Source organism: Labrus mixtus, chromosome 2 (genome assembly GCF_963584025.1).
Source record: "Labrus mixtus chromosome 2, fLabMix1.1, whole genome shotgun sequence".
Lineage (NCBI taxonomy): Eukaryota > Metazoa > Chordata > Actinopteri > Labriformes > Labridae > Labrus > Labrus mixtus.
Window position 1 is genome coordinate 28032078 of NC_083613.1, and position 15823 is coordinate 28047900.

At 41.5% G+C, this 15823-nt stretch overlaps 1 protein-coding gene across 2 annotated transcripts in view; it reads left to right on the forward strand.

Moving 5' to 3' along the window:
• Positions 1 to 15823, forward strand: part of LOC132991315 (septin-9-like) — a 78023-nt gene that overhangs the window by 2794 nt on the left and 59406 nt on the right. Inside the window, exon 1 of one of the 2 annotated variants that reach the window (XM_061060062.1) lies at positions 10124 to 10286. The exons of the other annotated variant lie outside the window; for it this stretch is intronic. Coding sequence (XP_060916045.1) covers positions 10265 to 10286 — 22 coding nt within the window. The 5' untranslated portion in view covers positions 10124 to 10264. Of the gene's footprint in view, positions 1 to 10123; positions 10287 to 15823 lie in introns of those variants that run through there. 2 annotated transcript variants of the gene reach the window in all.

A 15823-nucleotide genomic window follows, 5' to 3' on the forward strand; every position in this document is an offset into this window, starting at 1 on the left:
CTTGTTAGAACTACAGACCTCGTTAAGATCACACACTCAGGATCACAATGCAATGTCTCGGAGAAACTTTCTCATCTCGGCCAATTTGAAAAGCAAATGACTAATTACTACGATGACTCAACTATCTTGGTGCTGCGCAGCAAAGAAGAGGGGATGGCCAAGATTAACCATGAAGGCTAAGATGTAGTGGGTGACATGTGCAGACTAGGGCCCACACGCCGCAAAACTTGACGTAGCTACATTTAGTTAGAGCACATTAGACTAGGGGTGTTCTTATGATATAATAGGCTGCTTTCATAATACATTTTCTAATTTCATATTTCAATTTGTACTTAGAGATTGTGTGATTACACAGTTTACTGTTTTTTTCTTGCAGTGAATTTTGTTGATTTTTTTTCCTTGATAAGAACATATCATGCAGCGTGTAACCTCAAAATATTTTTTCTAAGCTAATTCTAATAAAAAATGAAAAACATAATTTATAAACTAACAATATGAAAAAATTAGGTTGCTGGAAGAGGTGAACGCTACAAGTTTTTTCAAATCCTGTTGGTTTAAACAGTTTTATAATGACTTTAAAGAGGTCATATTATGGCCCTTTTTGGGGTTTGTATATTTAATCTATGTACCTACTAAAGTATGTTCAAAATAGCTAAACTTCGAAAAAAGTGTCTGTTTTCATGTACTGCCGCTCCATGCACCAGCTCGCTTCTGACTCTCTCTCTAAGGCTCTGAAGTGCCCACGTTCAGAGTCCCCACGTGTGCCAAGTCTGATCTGATTGGTCGGCCTGTTGGCTCTGCCGTAATTGGTCAGTTGCTCAGCACGGTTCTCGGAAATGTCACGCCTCTTTTACCATATTGGGAATGCAGCCGCTGGCTCCGTCCGAGGGGAGCATAAACATTAGCACCTTAGCACTACTGTGCTACCGCAGGCTACGGCATATCGTGGGCGTGCTACAGAAGTTAACAGGCGTGCAACATGAGCTGCTGGGCTTGTCACAACGAGCCAATGGGCTTAGATCAGTGACCTCACACTGACAATGACGTCAGACTGACACATTTTTATCGAGGGGGGCTAGAACAGAGCGTTACATGCGGCTAATGCTACAGCTAACAGGAGGACGTAGGAGAAGCCGCTGACTTTGAATTTTTGCACATAGATGTGCCTAAACATGACCAGGACACTTGGAAAACACACTAAAGAGCATATAAAACCAGAAAAATCATAATATGGGACCTTTAAGCTTTGCAACTTTTCATCCCTGCTTTGATCTTATCACTCTTATTGACTCATTATCAGCTTAGCTGAGTAGTCAATTTGGTGACTTTAAAAAATTAAACACTAAGACTAACTTAAAAAGGACATGCCTTAAAGTCTAAAAAGTGTCCGATCAAGCCCAGGTGAGTGGACGGGAATGGCTGCAGCACTGTTGGGTTTCACTGGGTTGTTAAACTGCAGAATCCATCATGTCATCCTTCCTCCCACTGAAATAGGTCCCAAAGAGAAGCAGCAGATGAGTGGAGTCAATACAGCTCTTTATTTCTCTTCAACAATGGTTCCTCAGTGACAGCTGAGCTGGATTCCCTTCAGTCTGAGTCATAGATTGGCCTGGACCGCCACCACATGCACTACTGCTCTCTCTGATATTAAAGCTGTCTTTATCACTTTAAGATTCATCTAATACACTACCTACGAGTCAAACAGCCAAAGCTCTCCAGCTCAAATAATCCGTGTCACTTTAAATCCACTGCTTGAGAGCCCCTTTGAGTATTAGACCACCTTAATCAGACGTAGAAAAGTTCTAACTTTAGAAACTGGGTATTTAACAAAGTTTATTTCTCGTTGAAAGGACTGAACTTTTTTCCCCTCGGATAAACTTTCCCTCAGCTGTAAGCCTAATCTTTTTCCTCCCACTACAGGAACATGCTTTTTTTTTTTCTTCTTCCTCTCATGGCTTTATTCTTTAGTTTTCCTCCCATCACAGAACAAATTCCCATCTGATTAAGCCGTGGGATCTGATGAGCTGACACATCCTTCAACAATGACTTCCCACATGACGGAGACCTCTCTCCACGCTGAATGGAGCCGTAGCCTCCCGAGCACACATGCACACAGAAATGCAACTATGACATCATGTACCCAGTGTGTCAGAGTGACGGCTATAAATAGAGCATGGTCGACGATGACGTTACAGCCTGACAAAGCCCCCCCATCCCCGCCCCTGTGAGTAACATAAGGACGAAAAGAGGCCATGTCACTGCTGCTTACGTTGATGAGCAGCCAGCCAGTCGTGAATGATTTGGCCGCATGTTCATTAAAGAGACACCTGATGTTACAAGCAGATGCTATTAGTAAAGCATTGGCTGATTATAATGAGAGCATCACCGTTACTCTGCTGGGACCTCATACTTTTTTTTTTACGATCCTAATGATGTGATAAATGCACATTACAGATTTCCTATTCCAACCATAAGGCAAAAAAAAAAAAACATTGATACTTTAAGTTTGTTAATTCCCAGTAATAACTCCAACAACCTTATCTCGGACTTTAGAGCTATATTTCAAACTTTATTTGTCTTACAATTACAAATGTTATCTTTCCCATAAGCCAAGAGCCGCTCCAATGATACATGTTTTCAGCTGAGTGGTAGCCAAAGGTCACGGACAAACATCCACATCAAGCTCTTGGTTCAAAGACGAGGAATGAGAGCAGGGATGAGTCATGAATAACAAGTTGTGGAGGATATTAAAATATCTTAGACAAACATGTAATGGTGAAACAAAAACATTAAAGCTGCTGTGGACACTCAATTATTAGATATCGAGCCTGTGTCTCCTTTCCCATGTCATTCCCCTCCCTCTCTCTCTCTCTCTCTCTCCTGATTTCTGACTCTATCCACTGTCCTATCTCTACAATAAAGGCACAAAACACCCCAAAACAAATTATTAGATATCAAAAAAACTCAGATCCTGATTACACATCCGTCCCACTACTTCACGCTCAATCGTCTCTCGTTTACTTGGGACCTGCTCTGTCGCCAAGCTGCACATGAGCAGAGATCACCACAGTGCTCATATGTCGGTAGGGTTGTGCATTTCTGTGTGTGTAAGTGTGTGTATTGAGCGTATGTGTAGACTGTCTGGGTCCGAGTTGTGGATTTAGACATCAGGAGTTTGGCATGTTGATTACAGAGGTCTGAACCACAGGAACTCTCTCTCTCTCTCTCTCTCTCTCTCTCACCCTGCCTTCAATCACATAGCCTTGCTTCTCTCCTCCATGCTCCATCTAAACCTACCTTTAATCAATCACCCAACACACATTCATGACACAATGTATGTGGCACACTGTACAGTAGTTCACACTCAGCCCACCTGACAAACTTTTATCCCTCCTGTTGAACTCATTTGAAATGGAATTGTGAAGCCACTTTTTTAGGCTGGTGTCATTCTGGTTTCAGTGCCACTGAGCTCTCCTGCGACTAATAGACGAGTGCTGAGTCTTCTCACTTGCTTCTTCTTCACCTGAAATATCCACACACTTATGAATTACTACAGCAGACTCTTTTCCTGCAACGGATCTGGAAATTGAAGGATATCCCATTTTACGTAGCCTGCTGCTGCCAGCTCCCTCTTACATCTAATGATTACCTTATGCTGAGAGGAAATAGCCAGCAGTGTTACCACAGCCATGCTGGGACAGGCAGACTGCACAACGAGCACTTTTACAGCCTCTGACAGTCCGAGTGACCTGGGAATGGGATTTAAATTGTCAGAGAATTGGAAGAAAGGAGCCTAAATGAGTTATACGTGTATTGTAATAAAGAGAAAGAGGAGGGGTTTCTGGGAACTGGATTTGACTGGACACACTGTGTGAGTGTGCTTTTCTATGCGTGTGTGTGTGTGTGTGTGTGTGTGTGTGTGATGAGTAACAGGGTCAGTTATTGGTTATAGTCATGATTTTCTACTGGTCCTCACAGAGGATTGGTTGAGCGCTGGCTGGAAGTAATGCCAGTTGCTGACTGAACTACCATGATGACTTTGGCCATGAGGGTTTTTTTTTTCTTCCACTCTGTTTTGATGACGGATTTTATGAGCTGTGAAACATCTTCAGCGGTTAAGAGTTTGTGATAGATTTTATGGAGGTCAGAGTTCAGTGTTGATTTTTCATTGTTTTATTGAGTATTTTATGAACTTGAGGACATCTCATTGCAGAAATTGTTAAATCCTATTGGCATGGTTAAGGTTTGGATCAAGCAGCAAGCTCCAAAGTTGAAAAATAAAGCCAATGCGAAAGTGCAAAAGCTGCAGCTCCTCCAGTGTCCACTTGAGGCTGGCTGCAAAAGCCATAGATTCCACAGCTCCTGTGTTAAAATGCCCGCTTTTACAGCAGAAGTAAATATGTTTCCAGCCTGGTACTAAAACGCCATTAGTGTCAATACTTTCTTAATTGTTCACATCAATCAAACAATCATCAAACAACCAACATTATAACTGATTCAGATTATCTTAAGGCTAAGAGTTATGCACATGGGGCGTTGCTAAGTTGTCCAATAGGCAGGAGCATTATATCCGTTTGTCAGGAGGTTTAAGGCCCGCCTCAACTTCACTTTATTGCCTGTTACTTTAGATTTAATGGAAGTTATGAAAAGGTAGCATTTATTATTTTGATTTACTTTTGGCCTTTATTTAATAGAGTGGGAAATCAGAGAGAGAATGCAGAATGATAAGAGGGAAAGGAACCACAGGTCAGACTTGAACCCCAGCTGCCCACTTCGAGGACTTTGACTTTGACACAACTAGGCCACCAGCGCCCGAGGGTAGCATTTCTAATATGGTGACTGCCGTTATTGCTTCATGACAAACCAATGGGTTTGACGTAACTGAGACAATGTCCATGTTTTATACAGTCTACCATTTGGACCCAAGAAAATACTCTCATGTGATCTAATGAGAATCCCAAAGATGAATATCCACATGGCCCACATTATGGAAATGGCTGATGCTTTATTCAATTTCAGCAGCAAACTTTTTTATTGAAACCAAAGACACTGTGTTTTGTTTTTTGAAGATTTGGCTAAACGTTCTAGCACTTATTAGTTTTGAGAGCCACACGTGTCAAATTAGTGCAGTGGAATATTTAATAGCGGTATCCTGAAAACAAATAAATGATATTTCACAATTCCCAGACGCTCAGTCATACCTTTTATTGGATCCAGGCTCACTTTGTTCACTTAACCCGCCAGGTCAGCAACCCTGAATCTGCACACTCGCACAGATGTACCACACAAGTGAATTGTAAGCAGGATGATGGATTTCATTTTCATGTGTGTGAAAATGATTTATCCAGTTTTAAAAAGAAGATAACGCAAATAACTGAGATTTCATTAAATAAAAATAAAAAAACACCCCCCTCCTGCAGTAGTTCAAAGTCAGTGGAAATCTCTGAGTGGCTGCAACGTTTCAGTCTTGGAAGTCTCATTGGAAAAAGAAGTGCAATCAGATCTTCCTACATATGCAACAATGTGGACTTACTGTCTCACAGTGTGTGAATAACTCCCAGGATTATTCTGGATGGTACTTTATGTTTAAGAAGATTGCTTTAATTCATCAATGTCTCTGTGGTTCTAACAGATCGCTCACATGGCGGCTCTCAGTGGTATTTAGAAGAGGATTTTCCTATTATTTGGTATTCCCCTAATGCAGTAAAATAGCAATTACAAAATGAAAGTAGTCTGCAACGTGCAACGGGAGCTCTCTGTGTATACTAAAATGTACATCCTCATAGTTAAATTTGGGTTGCGCGGATGAGTGATGTGACGAGTTGTGTCGTCCCTGTACATGCCTCAGGTTGGATGTGTAGGCCGGAGCTGCAGCAGCAGCAGCAGCAGCAGGAGGGGACCCAAATGAGGAGGACAGCTCTCTCTCTCTCTCTCCTTCTCTCCCTCTCTCTCTCTCTCTCTCACACTTTCCGTGTGCATGTGTGTGACAGAGACGAGGCACGGGGAGGATGAGTGCCGCGTAGCGCTCTGGTGAGGTCATCAGACTGTGGCTAGCAGCACCACATCACACTGTTTTCTCTGTGTCGTTCTCCACCGTCTCCTGCAGACGGTGCAGGCAGGATTGTTCAACCTCTGCTGTAGTGTTGGCAGAAAGGAGGTCGTTGTCGAGGGCATAAAGAGTGTCTTCAACATAGTGTCAATAAGAATGCTTGTCTAATTTTAAAGGAACATGTTTCATTGAAGCAAGCTTATACTGTGGAAAAGTGACAATAGTACTTCAGAAGGTGTGAATACATTGATCTACTATTTGTATCAATAGCTGCAATCTGACAGTGAGCTATAATTCAACACTGTTTTCTACATGATTTCAATTTGTGTTTGCAGATCCCTCTCCCCCAAGCATCTTCCTGACCTCTTTCCTCACCTACCCTCTTTCTTCTTCCCCTCCATTTACCTCCTTTACGTTTTCCCCTCCTCGCTCCTCCTCTTCTCTTTTTTATCTTTTCTTCATCCCACTCCTCTGCTCTTCCTCCTTTATTGTTCATCGCAGGCCTGCAGGCATCCCTTTAGTGTTGGCTGGCATGCTGGTGAGCTTTTTGCTCCACTCTTATATAACTAAATTTAGCATGTTTGAGTCACGCGTTCGGCCATAGGTCACGCTCGGAAGTGACGGCTTACATTAATGTGCACCCCAAGGCTCGATGTGTGATACACAGCTTTATTTTTTTTTTTAGATTGTGTGTATTTGTCTCGCATGAGTGAACTAGCGCACGTGCCTTATGACCATCTGCCTCATCTGGAGCAAATATAGGCTGCTTGTTTGGTGTTTGTTGTGTAGGTCCAAGAAAAGAGAGACATCAGTAGGTGTGTGTGTGTGTGTGTGTGTGTCTGTGTGTGTGTGTGTGTGTGTGTGTGTGTGTTGTCATGCCAGAGGAATCTGCTCAGATAACCCTTTGAGTTTGTGTGTGTCCGTGGTTTTAAGTGGATGTATATGCATTTGTGTACGTTTGTGTACGTTTGTGTACGTTTGTGTACGTTTGTGTGTGTGTGTGTGTGTGTGTGTGTGTGTGTGTTTGCGTGTGTGTGTGTGCGTGTGTGTGTGTGTGTGTGTGGGAGGGTCTGGCTGTATCTTCCCAGCAGGTTGAGATGATGGAGAGTGGAGGTGGTGAAAGGTATGAGTGAGGGAGGCCCTCTCTGTCTGCTCTCTCTGCACCGTGGTTTGTCTGAATAATGGCCTCTAAAAGCTCACACGGCTACGTTTACTGTAAAACAGCAGCGAGACCAGTGTCTCCTTGCAAGAGGAGCACAAGGAAAACCCTCTTTAAGAAGTTGTTTTGACACATGTCCTCACATTTTTAAAGAAAATCTGACCAGAAAAAGGTAAACGCAGATAAACAGGTAAACATTGGAGGGTTTTTGTAGCAAAAACAAAATAGCTGTAAAGTTGAACTGGTATGATGTCTAATCTCTGGGTTGGCAAATTGGGTTCGTACAGCGTGGACTGGAAGGTCAAGGTCAATTTAAATAATGCTTGAAGAGAGCAAACATTTCCATCTATAAGTTTGATCTTTAATGTTTTCTATACGTGTGTTTATAACTAAATGAGCAGGTTAAAAAAAGCGAGGAAGAAGGATAATGTTTATTTACTGTTTAAATTTTTCATTTTGTGCATCATTTGGATTTCTAGTTTTTTAAATGATATTTTTGGGAGTCACTCTCCAGATAATAATATCAGTTTTTTTTACCCTGCTAAACAATACCACACTTCACTTATTTTACAGCTGCTCTAATATGCCAAGGGATTAACCAAAACATATAGGAATGGTGTGTGTGAGCCTGGGGCACGGCTGCTCTGTTTTAAGGCCAGACGAGCTCACTGCTGTGTGAAATCTCAGGTTTGAGTGTGTGAATTTGTGTGTGTGTGTGTTGCAGTTCCTTTCAGCTTCATCCACAAACCAGAAGGAGGAGGAGGAAGTTTACATTAACTTTCAACTTTGAATGCGTCATAAAACAGTAGGAGCGCTTCATGTGTCCACAAAGACATCGTCTTTCATGTGTCTTTAAATGTATGTTGGAACATTTGTTCATGTCTGTTATGCATATGAGAATGAGTCAACAAATGCATAAGCACATGTGTGTTTCATGTGTTTTTTGTTGACCCTGTGATTAAGTGCAGCTTTTAAGTCTGGAAATCGATCATGAGACAGAAAGCGCCAGCGGGCAAAAAGAGAAACACGTCTCCATTTTTAAAAACGAGCGACCTGCTTTCCATATGAATTCTGGACAAAAAGGCCAATTTAGAAATTCCTTGCTTTTGTTCTGATTTCTCAATTATTTTATCACCTCAAGTAAAATCTTCAGTTCGGTCTTTGTGTGCACATGTTTGGTCTTCAGCTGCATTTTTTGGACCGATTTCAAAGGAGGCATCTGATTTTATTTTTCACAAATGCTGTTTAAAGACAACAGCCCTCCCTGGAAGTTCCACTCTGCACAATATCAGAAAGCGTTGTGTCTTGACTCTCTAAAGTAGCACTTCTTAACCAAACTTTTAGATTCCGTGTTTTTAAGATAAGGGGAGACGTAGATAAATCAAACCAAATAGGCTTATATAAATCATGTCCTTCTTTAGGATTAGTAAGAGGGCCTTACCGTGACTAAATCTACTCACAGAGCAGTTACACTTGAATATCCCTAATCTGCCTCCTCTGCTCTGCTTCTCCTCACTCCTCTATTGCAGATGTCAGAAAAGGCCCCAGGACTGCAGCCGAGTGGGAGCTCTGTGATTGTGTGTGTGTGTGTGTGTGTGTGTGTTTGTATCTTCGTCTACGAGTGAAGAGGCCAGTTTTACCATGAATATGTATAGAAACATCAAAAGAAACATGGACCCTTTAAGTTCTAAAATCAGAGATAAGCATTTAGCCAGTCAGGTCTTAGAGTAAGTGCTCAGCGTATCAGAGCTGCTCAGAGCTTCAACCAAGAAAGATGCTCCTTTTGAGTCTAGCTGCCATGTGTGTGTGTTTGTATGCACGGTTCAGTATGTGTAAAATTGCATGCACATGAGTGTGAGACTGTTTGTTTTCGGCTTTGCTTTTGCGTCCTTCTAAAGCTAGTGTTGTCACAATGTATTAATCTTGAAGACATGGCTTAGGGAGGGAAGTTAAGAAAAGAAAAAGAGGAAGGGGAAGTGAGCAAAAACAAAACAGAGAGACTTTGTGTGTGTTATATTTTTCTCCAGGGTTTCTCACCAAGACGACGGCTAGCTAAGTGGCCCTCTGACCTTGTTCAGCTGGCAGAATCGGAACGTGACACTTTTTTTGTTTTTGCAGCAAGTCAAAAACTTTGCTGAGATAAATGATGCATTCAAGCATCAAGCGCCAAACTTAGGGGAGAAGAAGAGGCACATTTGCAGGAGGTCAATGAGATTTGTTTTATTCAAAGGATAAGCTGGATGTGTCTGGTCTTATGAGGAGAACTTTTTACACGTGGGCGCTGAACTCGACTTAAGCCGGATTGTTTTGAATACTCTTAAATCCACTCAGAGAGAACAATCATCAGTTTTTTTTTGGGATGACTGCGTTTGGAGGGTTTCCTGACACAGCAGTTAGAGCTGTGGGGATTACATGGTATGGGTGTGACGTGCTAGAATTCCTTGAGTATTTCCCTGTGACAAAATGGTCTCAGTTTATTTTCTGATTAGATATTTTTGGTCAAAGGGCTGAGGATCAATTTCAAAGACACAAGGCTGCTTCGGCGTCAGGGGGAGTGTGAGAGGTGAGAGAGGGACACGAGGTTAGGTACCAAGGGAATAATAGAAAAAACGAGAGGAGGAAAATCTCAGTTTGTTTGTATCCAAAATCAATCCCTGACTCATGTATGTGTAGGAGAGAACCCGAGAGTGAAAGTAAAGAAAGCTGCAGAGAGAGAGAGAGAGAGAGAGAGAGAGATACAGAGAGAGAGGGACTACATATGACTAGCACATGGCTGCGGACGTCTGCTTCGTTCACTTGTTATCCTGACAGACTGAAGACATTAAAAACTTGGAGGAAGTAAGAGCAACGGAGAGAGAGGGGGAGGAAAAGGAAGGAGGAGAGAGAGAGAGAGAGAGAGAGAGAGAGAGAGGGAGGGTAGAAAGAGGGGGACAGGGTGACTGAGTCAGGAGAAAGGGGAAGTCTTCATGAAGAAAAAGTAGAAGAGAAGGAGGGAGAGGAGAGGAGAGAAAAAAGGAGCGAGGTTACATGTGGCTATTTGAGGTAGCAGTTGAGTTATGGAGCGAGACAGAATAGCCGGTAAGTCTAAGGCTTATTATGATACTTTGAGAAAGTTTTTCCTCGGGAGGGACTTTTTCTTTTTCTCTTTTCTTTGTTAGACTGCAGAGGAGGCAGACCGTTAGAAGTGGCAGCAGTCTGACAGAAACCACCCTGGTTTGTGTATGCTTCACTTGGTCAGTTGGGGTGAAAGCAGCCGTTTAAAACCCCGCTCTACTCCGTCTGTGTTTTTGTGTGTGTGTGAAACTTCTCCTCTCATTCACAGTGAATGAACAGCGTAATCTAAGCACTCTGGGAAGTGCAAACAGCAAGCCCGAATAGCTTCCATATGAAAAGCAGCAGAGAGTAAACTTTGTGTGATGGGCTGTCAGGAGACGACTTTGAATCAGGAAATGCAATCTTTCAATGCAAAGTGGCTACTGTACTGTTACTGGCAGGACTTACAGCTGACCCACATACTCTGGAAGGATCCGACAATAGATGGATGGACTTAAATCTTCATGCCATCATCACATGATTAGACCTCAAGCTGAGGAGTCCAGTTGTCAGATTAATTCTGACTGACGCAGATGGTTTATTTTAAGTTATGGGGAGCAGAAGCGGGGCTCATATGTCGGCTAATATGATTTGCTTTTAAAGAGACAGCAGACGTGATTGAGGAATTTTTGGCATGTGCGAGAGTCCGCCGAGATATTGTCCTGGATGCGTGGGGGGTTTGATTCTCTTCTACTCAGTAGCTTCATGTTCTTCATGATTTTTGTTTCCTGCAAATCTGCTGGATTGATTTGAATCAGTGCTTTGTTTATAACTCCTCTTCAGACATATACACGTGTTCAGTCTGCACTGAGAGGATGAGACTAGTCTAGCATCTTACAGTGATTAAGGCCGGACATCCAGCTGAGCAACACTCGGCAAATTAGCTTTTAATTTGATCCTTTATATCGGGGCTGAGTTCAGTGAGGCGTATGATGCATACAGACACACAGCACACCCAATTTTGATCTCCACTTGGTGGCGGTGTTGCCGTGTCATTTTGTCCTCTTTGTGCAGCTACAGGTTCCCTAAGATCTGTGAAATGCTTCACTGGGGATGATTCATAATTTGCAGTTGGAGGGATTTTTTTTTGTGTGTTAGGTGGAGAAAGACTGGCTTCAGTTAGGACAAGAACTGATTTTGGCAGATGAGAGATTGTAAATTTTCCACCCAAAAACACTTCCACCCATACTCCAATTGAGGAAGTCATGCGCAGGCTGGGCTACTTCCTGGTTTTTCAACCTGTGCTGTGGAGCTCTGTTTTGACCTGTTGTCATGGCTACAACAATCCCCAATCCACCCCGCCCCCCTGATCCCCTTCAGACGTTGTTATGGCACAGATCAGAGCTGATGATGGTGTGCTGTACAGATTGACAGATGTATGTGTTGACTTAAAGTGTGTCCTATTGTCCCCTTTTGAAGACTGTGTGGATTAAAGAAAAAATGTCCAGCGTGACATGTCATCAAACTCCATGGTCCCGTATGGTCGCCACATTAGCTTGTTTTTGTAGCTAATTGGTGACACACTGCCATGTAAAAACAACGAGAGAAGGAAAACAAAGCAATCGGTGGAATTCAGAGAAATAGTTGCGTCATGTTGCTTGATGGTGTGCCAGTTCAACAGGAAAAGGAATCAGCATCTTATCTGCTGAGATGACACTAATTGCATCCAACTGCAATCAATTAAAGCAGTAGTTGAAAGAGTTCAGGATTACAAATGGAAAAGTCAGATCCCCCTTTGGTTTTTTTTTTTACTGAGGGAAAAAAGGAGATTCAAACCTTCTTGCATATGTTGTGGGAGGTTCAATGCAAAGAGTCGTTTTTTTCTCCCATTCAAATGAATTCATGTAAAAAAAAAAAAAAAACGTGTATTCATTTATCATTTTCACATCGCAGCCTCTTTCCTCTGACATCATTATCAAAGTGGAACGTTTTGATGTGTTTGTACTGCTGTCTGTCAGATTTTTAAAATGTCATCAGTAAAGGGAGTCTGACACTTTGTAATGATTTCACCACGTCATGATTGATAAGAAACTGAAAACACCGTAGATAATGAAATCAGTCCATATTTCAAACACTTGTGAAAACTCGGAAGTTACAGCAGCTAATGTTCTTATTAAACAAACATTTCATTCAGATAGACGCTAAATTTCCGTTACAAACAAACAGTAATGTCAACTACTAAGTGGTTGCTGTTAGCCATGGCCAACAGAAGCTAATGAATCATCCAAAATGTTTAAATACCTTGAAAAATGGCCGGATGACCCTTGCAAAATTTCGCTTAGTTGCTTTTCCATTGACAATGTTAGCATAACGCATAGCTGACATGACTCTTACATTTGACTATCAAACATGACCTTTTGCCAGGAAGGACGGGGCGCTGTCTCCAATGCTGTATCCACGTCTTTAATACACCCATGAAGAAACTATCAAACAGTAAAGTTAGCTAGGAAGTGGCAGAATGTGCAATGTTAACCTTGCAGGATCTGAGTTATCAAAAATGTTGTTTTATTTTAAAATATGGCGTGATGTCCTTTGAAATGACCACCATTCATTTCCCTTTCATTGACACTAGCATTCAAACAATTCCCAGCTAACGTTACATTAGCATGAAATAATTCCTGGCTGCTACAGTATGGCCAACTGGCTCACTCGTAGCAAACTGAAATTGCTGCTAGCTTAAATTATTATCAGCTTTTATTCATGTGTAAGTATCAAACTGTGATATCAGGAAGTGGTTGAATGCAAATGTTAGCTGCAACTGTAGCTAGAGAGTAATGAAAAGTGATATTTCATCTTGAATGGGCTTAATGTTAATTTATAACGTCTTAAGTGGTAGTGCAGTATACAGCTTGTGTCCTAGTTTGACTCCTTCTCATTTTTAGCCCCATGTGATTCTTCTGTTATAGAAGTGCTGATGTAACCACACATGTGTACTAAAACCTCACCCACTTCCACAAACACACATGATCCCATGAGTTAGGAGACTGAAGGAAATCACCCTGCTCGCCATGTTCCATAAAAGTGTACAGGATATCCTCTATGAGTAAACGCCCCACAGGCTCTCCTCCCAACACCCTCACGGTATCTCACCTCATATTGTTCCTTTTTCAGATTATTATTATTTAGTTATGATAAGAAATGGAGCCGTGAATGCAGCCAGCACAGGGAGTTCAGGAAACTGAACTGACGGGGGAAGCCCCACCTTCAGTCGTCCCTTGGGAGGATCTCTGACAGGTGAAATTATTCAACATGATGGGAACACAGGTCAAGCAGAGGTTGATGTAACAGAGATAGATGAACCTCTTGAGTCAGCTTATCTAAGTGAAGGTTTATAATGGCTGAACCGACAGCAAGGTGTTAAGAGGATATCCGCTACTGTCATAATGTTTATGTAGAAACAATCTAGGCAACTTGCACAAAATGTTTTGTACCTCGTACATCATCAACTATAGATATATGGACTTATAACCCTATGACCTTTGGTAGAAACACTTTCAAACCACATTTTAAAAGACGTACTGCAAAGGATGAATTTTCTAGATAAAGTAATAGAGCTAACGGACCAGCATTTAAAAAATGTGAATGTCCCTACTCAGAGAAATACATATTTTCATGGCTAATCTATGGGTTACAAATATTAAACTAATTGCACTCATCAAACACATTTTGGTTTTTTTGGGTTTTTTTTGGGGGGGGGGGGGGGGGGCCTTATATGACGCGTGCCCCAACCACTCGGCCAGGCCACCGTTGCCCTGACATAATTTTTTTTTTACATCATTATAATAATTCAATACTAATTCTAGTTTTATTCTGAATATGAAGTTGAATACTTTCTTGTGGTGAGGCTGGAAAAAGTGGTCACTCACTCATGTTTCACAGAATTTGCTCACATACAAATAAGAATTCATCCTTACATGCATATTGAACTGTTTTAAAAGTAAAAATGGGGATAAGACTATGAGCCTTTATATTCATTATATTTTATATTAAAGAACACAGTAAAGCACACCTGAGCGTTCTATGTGATGTAGATGTGTAAGTAGTCTATAGATTCTCTCTAACGTGATTCAACGGTGTTTTCTTGCACCAAGACATCATGGACTCCATAAATTCCTGTTTCAAATCATATTGGGGCTCTCTATAATGATTACCTTCTCAGAGAGGGTCATCCAAGTCTTACAACCACTGCAGCAGTATGTCTGCCAGCGTATATTGTCCACGCAGCTTTTAGGCCAATTTAAAACAGCTTACTATTAAAGAGTCAAGGACAACCGTTTCTCCAAAGAACTGTCATATTAATAAAATATGTATACAGTATGTGAGGCCTGGATAGAACTGAGAGACCACAAGGCCTTTTCTCTGTGAACTCTTTATATCTCCTTTAGTCTCATTGCTTTTTCCCCAGAAACAATCTATTCTAAACATTGTTTGTGTATTCATTTTCTGGATTTGTTCAGATGGCTCGCTACCCTGTTTCACTGCACACAATATTTCTACAGTAACAACATATAATTCAGGCCCTGCTACCATAAGAGAGTTTGTTAGCGTTCAAAGGTGTCAGAAGCTTCAGAAGTCACACCTCAGATACGGAGGTTTGTGCTACTTCCTGCCTCTAAATGTGTGTTGTGCTAAATTCGTGTTTGTCTTAAACAAAAAAGCAAGTGGCTTTCAATATGAGGTAGAAAGTAGAGGTGGAGAGGTATGTTTTAGAAAAACACTAAACCTCCGAACCTGGGGGGACAGAGCCTTCTCCATAGCTGCCCCCTCCCTCCCCACACACATTCAACACTGCACCAACCCTCCTACTTTCAAATCACTGATCAAAACTCACCTCTTTAAACAAGCTTTTAATGTATGATTGTGATGTATTTTCTGTTTTCTGTAGTTTACCTTTATGTTGTTATCTTTATTGTTGTTATCTTTATGATTTGTTTGTAATACTGCGATGTCCGTTAGTCTGTCCTTCTGTGCTATTCTTTATGTTTTAACCATTGTAAAGTGTCTTTGAGTTTTTAAAAAAGCGCTTATAAATAAAATGCATTATTATTATTATTACTAAACGTTTACTAAAAAAGCCAACCGTTTAAACGTTAATTAGTTGTTGTTTTTTAACGTGGTAACGTGCACATGTCTCTGCACAAAGCACTCTGCAACAGCGATGCATATACAAGAGGGATGTACGGACAGTGAACCTTATCGCTCCCTCTGTCTTTTCTGATTCTGCACTCTTACCCCTCCGCATGAGTCGATAGGGAAGTTGTTGTTTTTTTCCGTGAAGTCCTCGCGCATAAGCAATCTTTTGCACGCTCTTTCTCCCTTGCTCTCTTGTGCATGCAGCAATATGCAAAAAAAAAAAAATGCAGAAATATACTGTTTGGGAACCACTGCGTTTATTTAACAAGCCGGCCGTCGACGCACACACCACCCCTAGTATAAACCACCACTAGTATAAACTAATGTTATACATTACTGTACTGAATAAACTCATCAATATGTCTTGGATTGCTTTTTATATCTTTCAA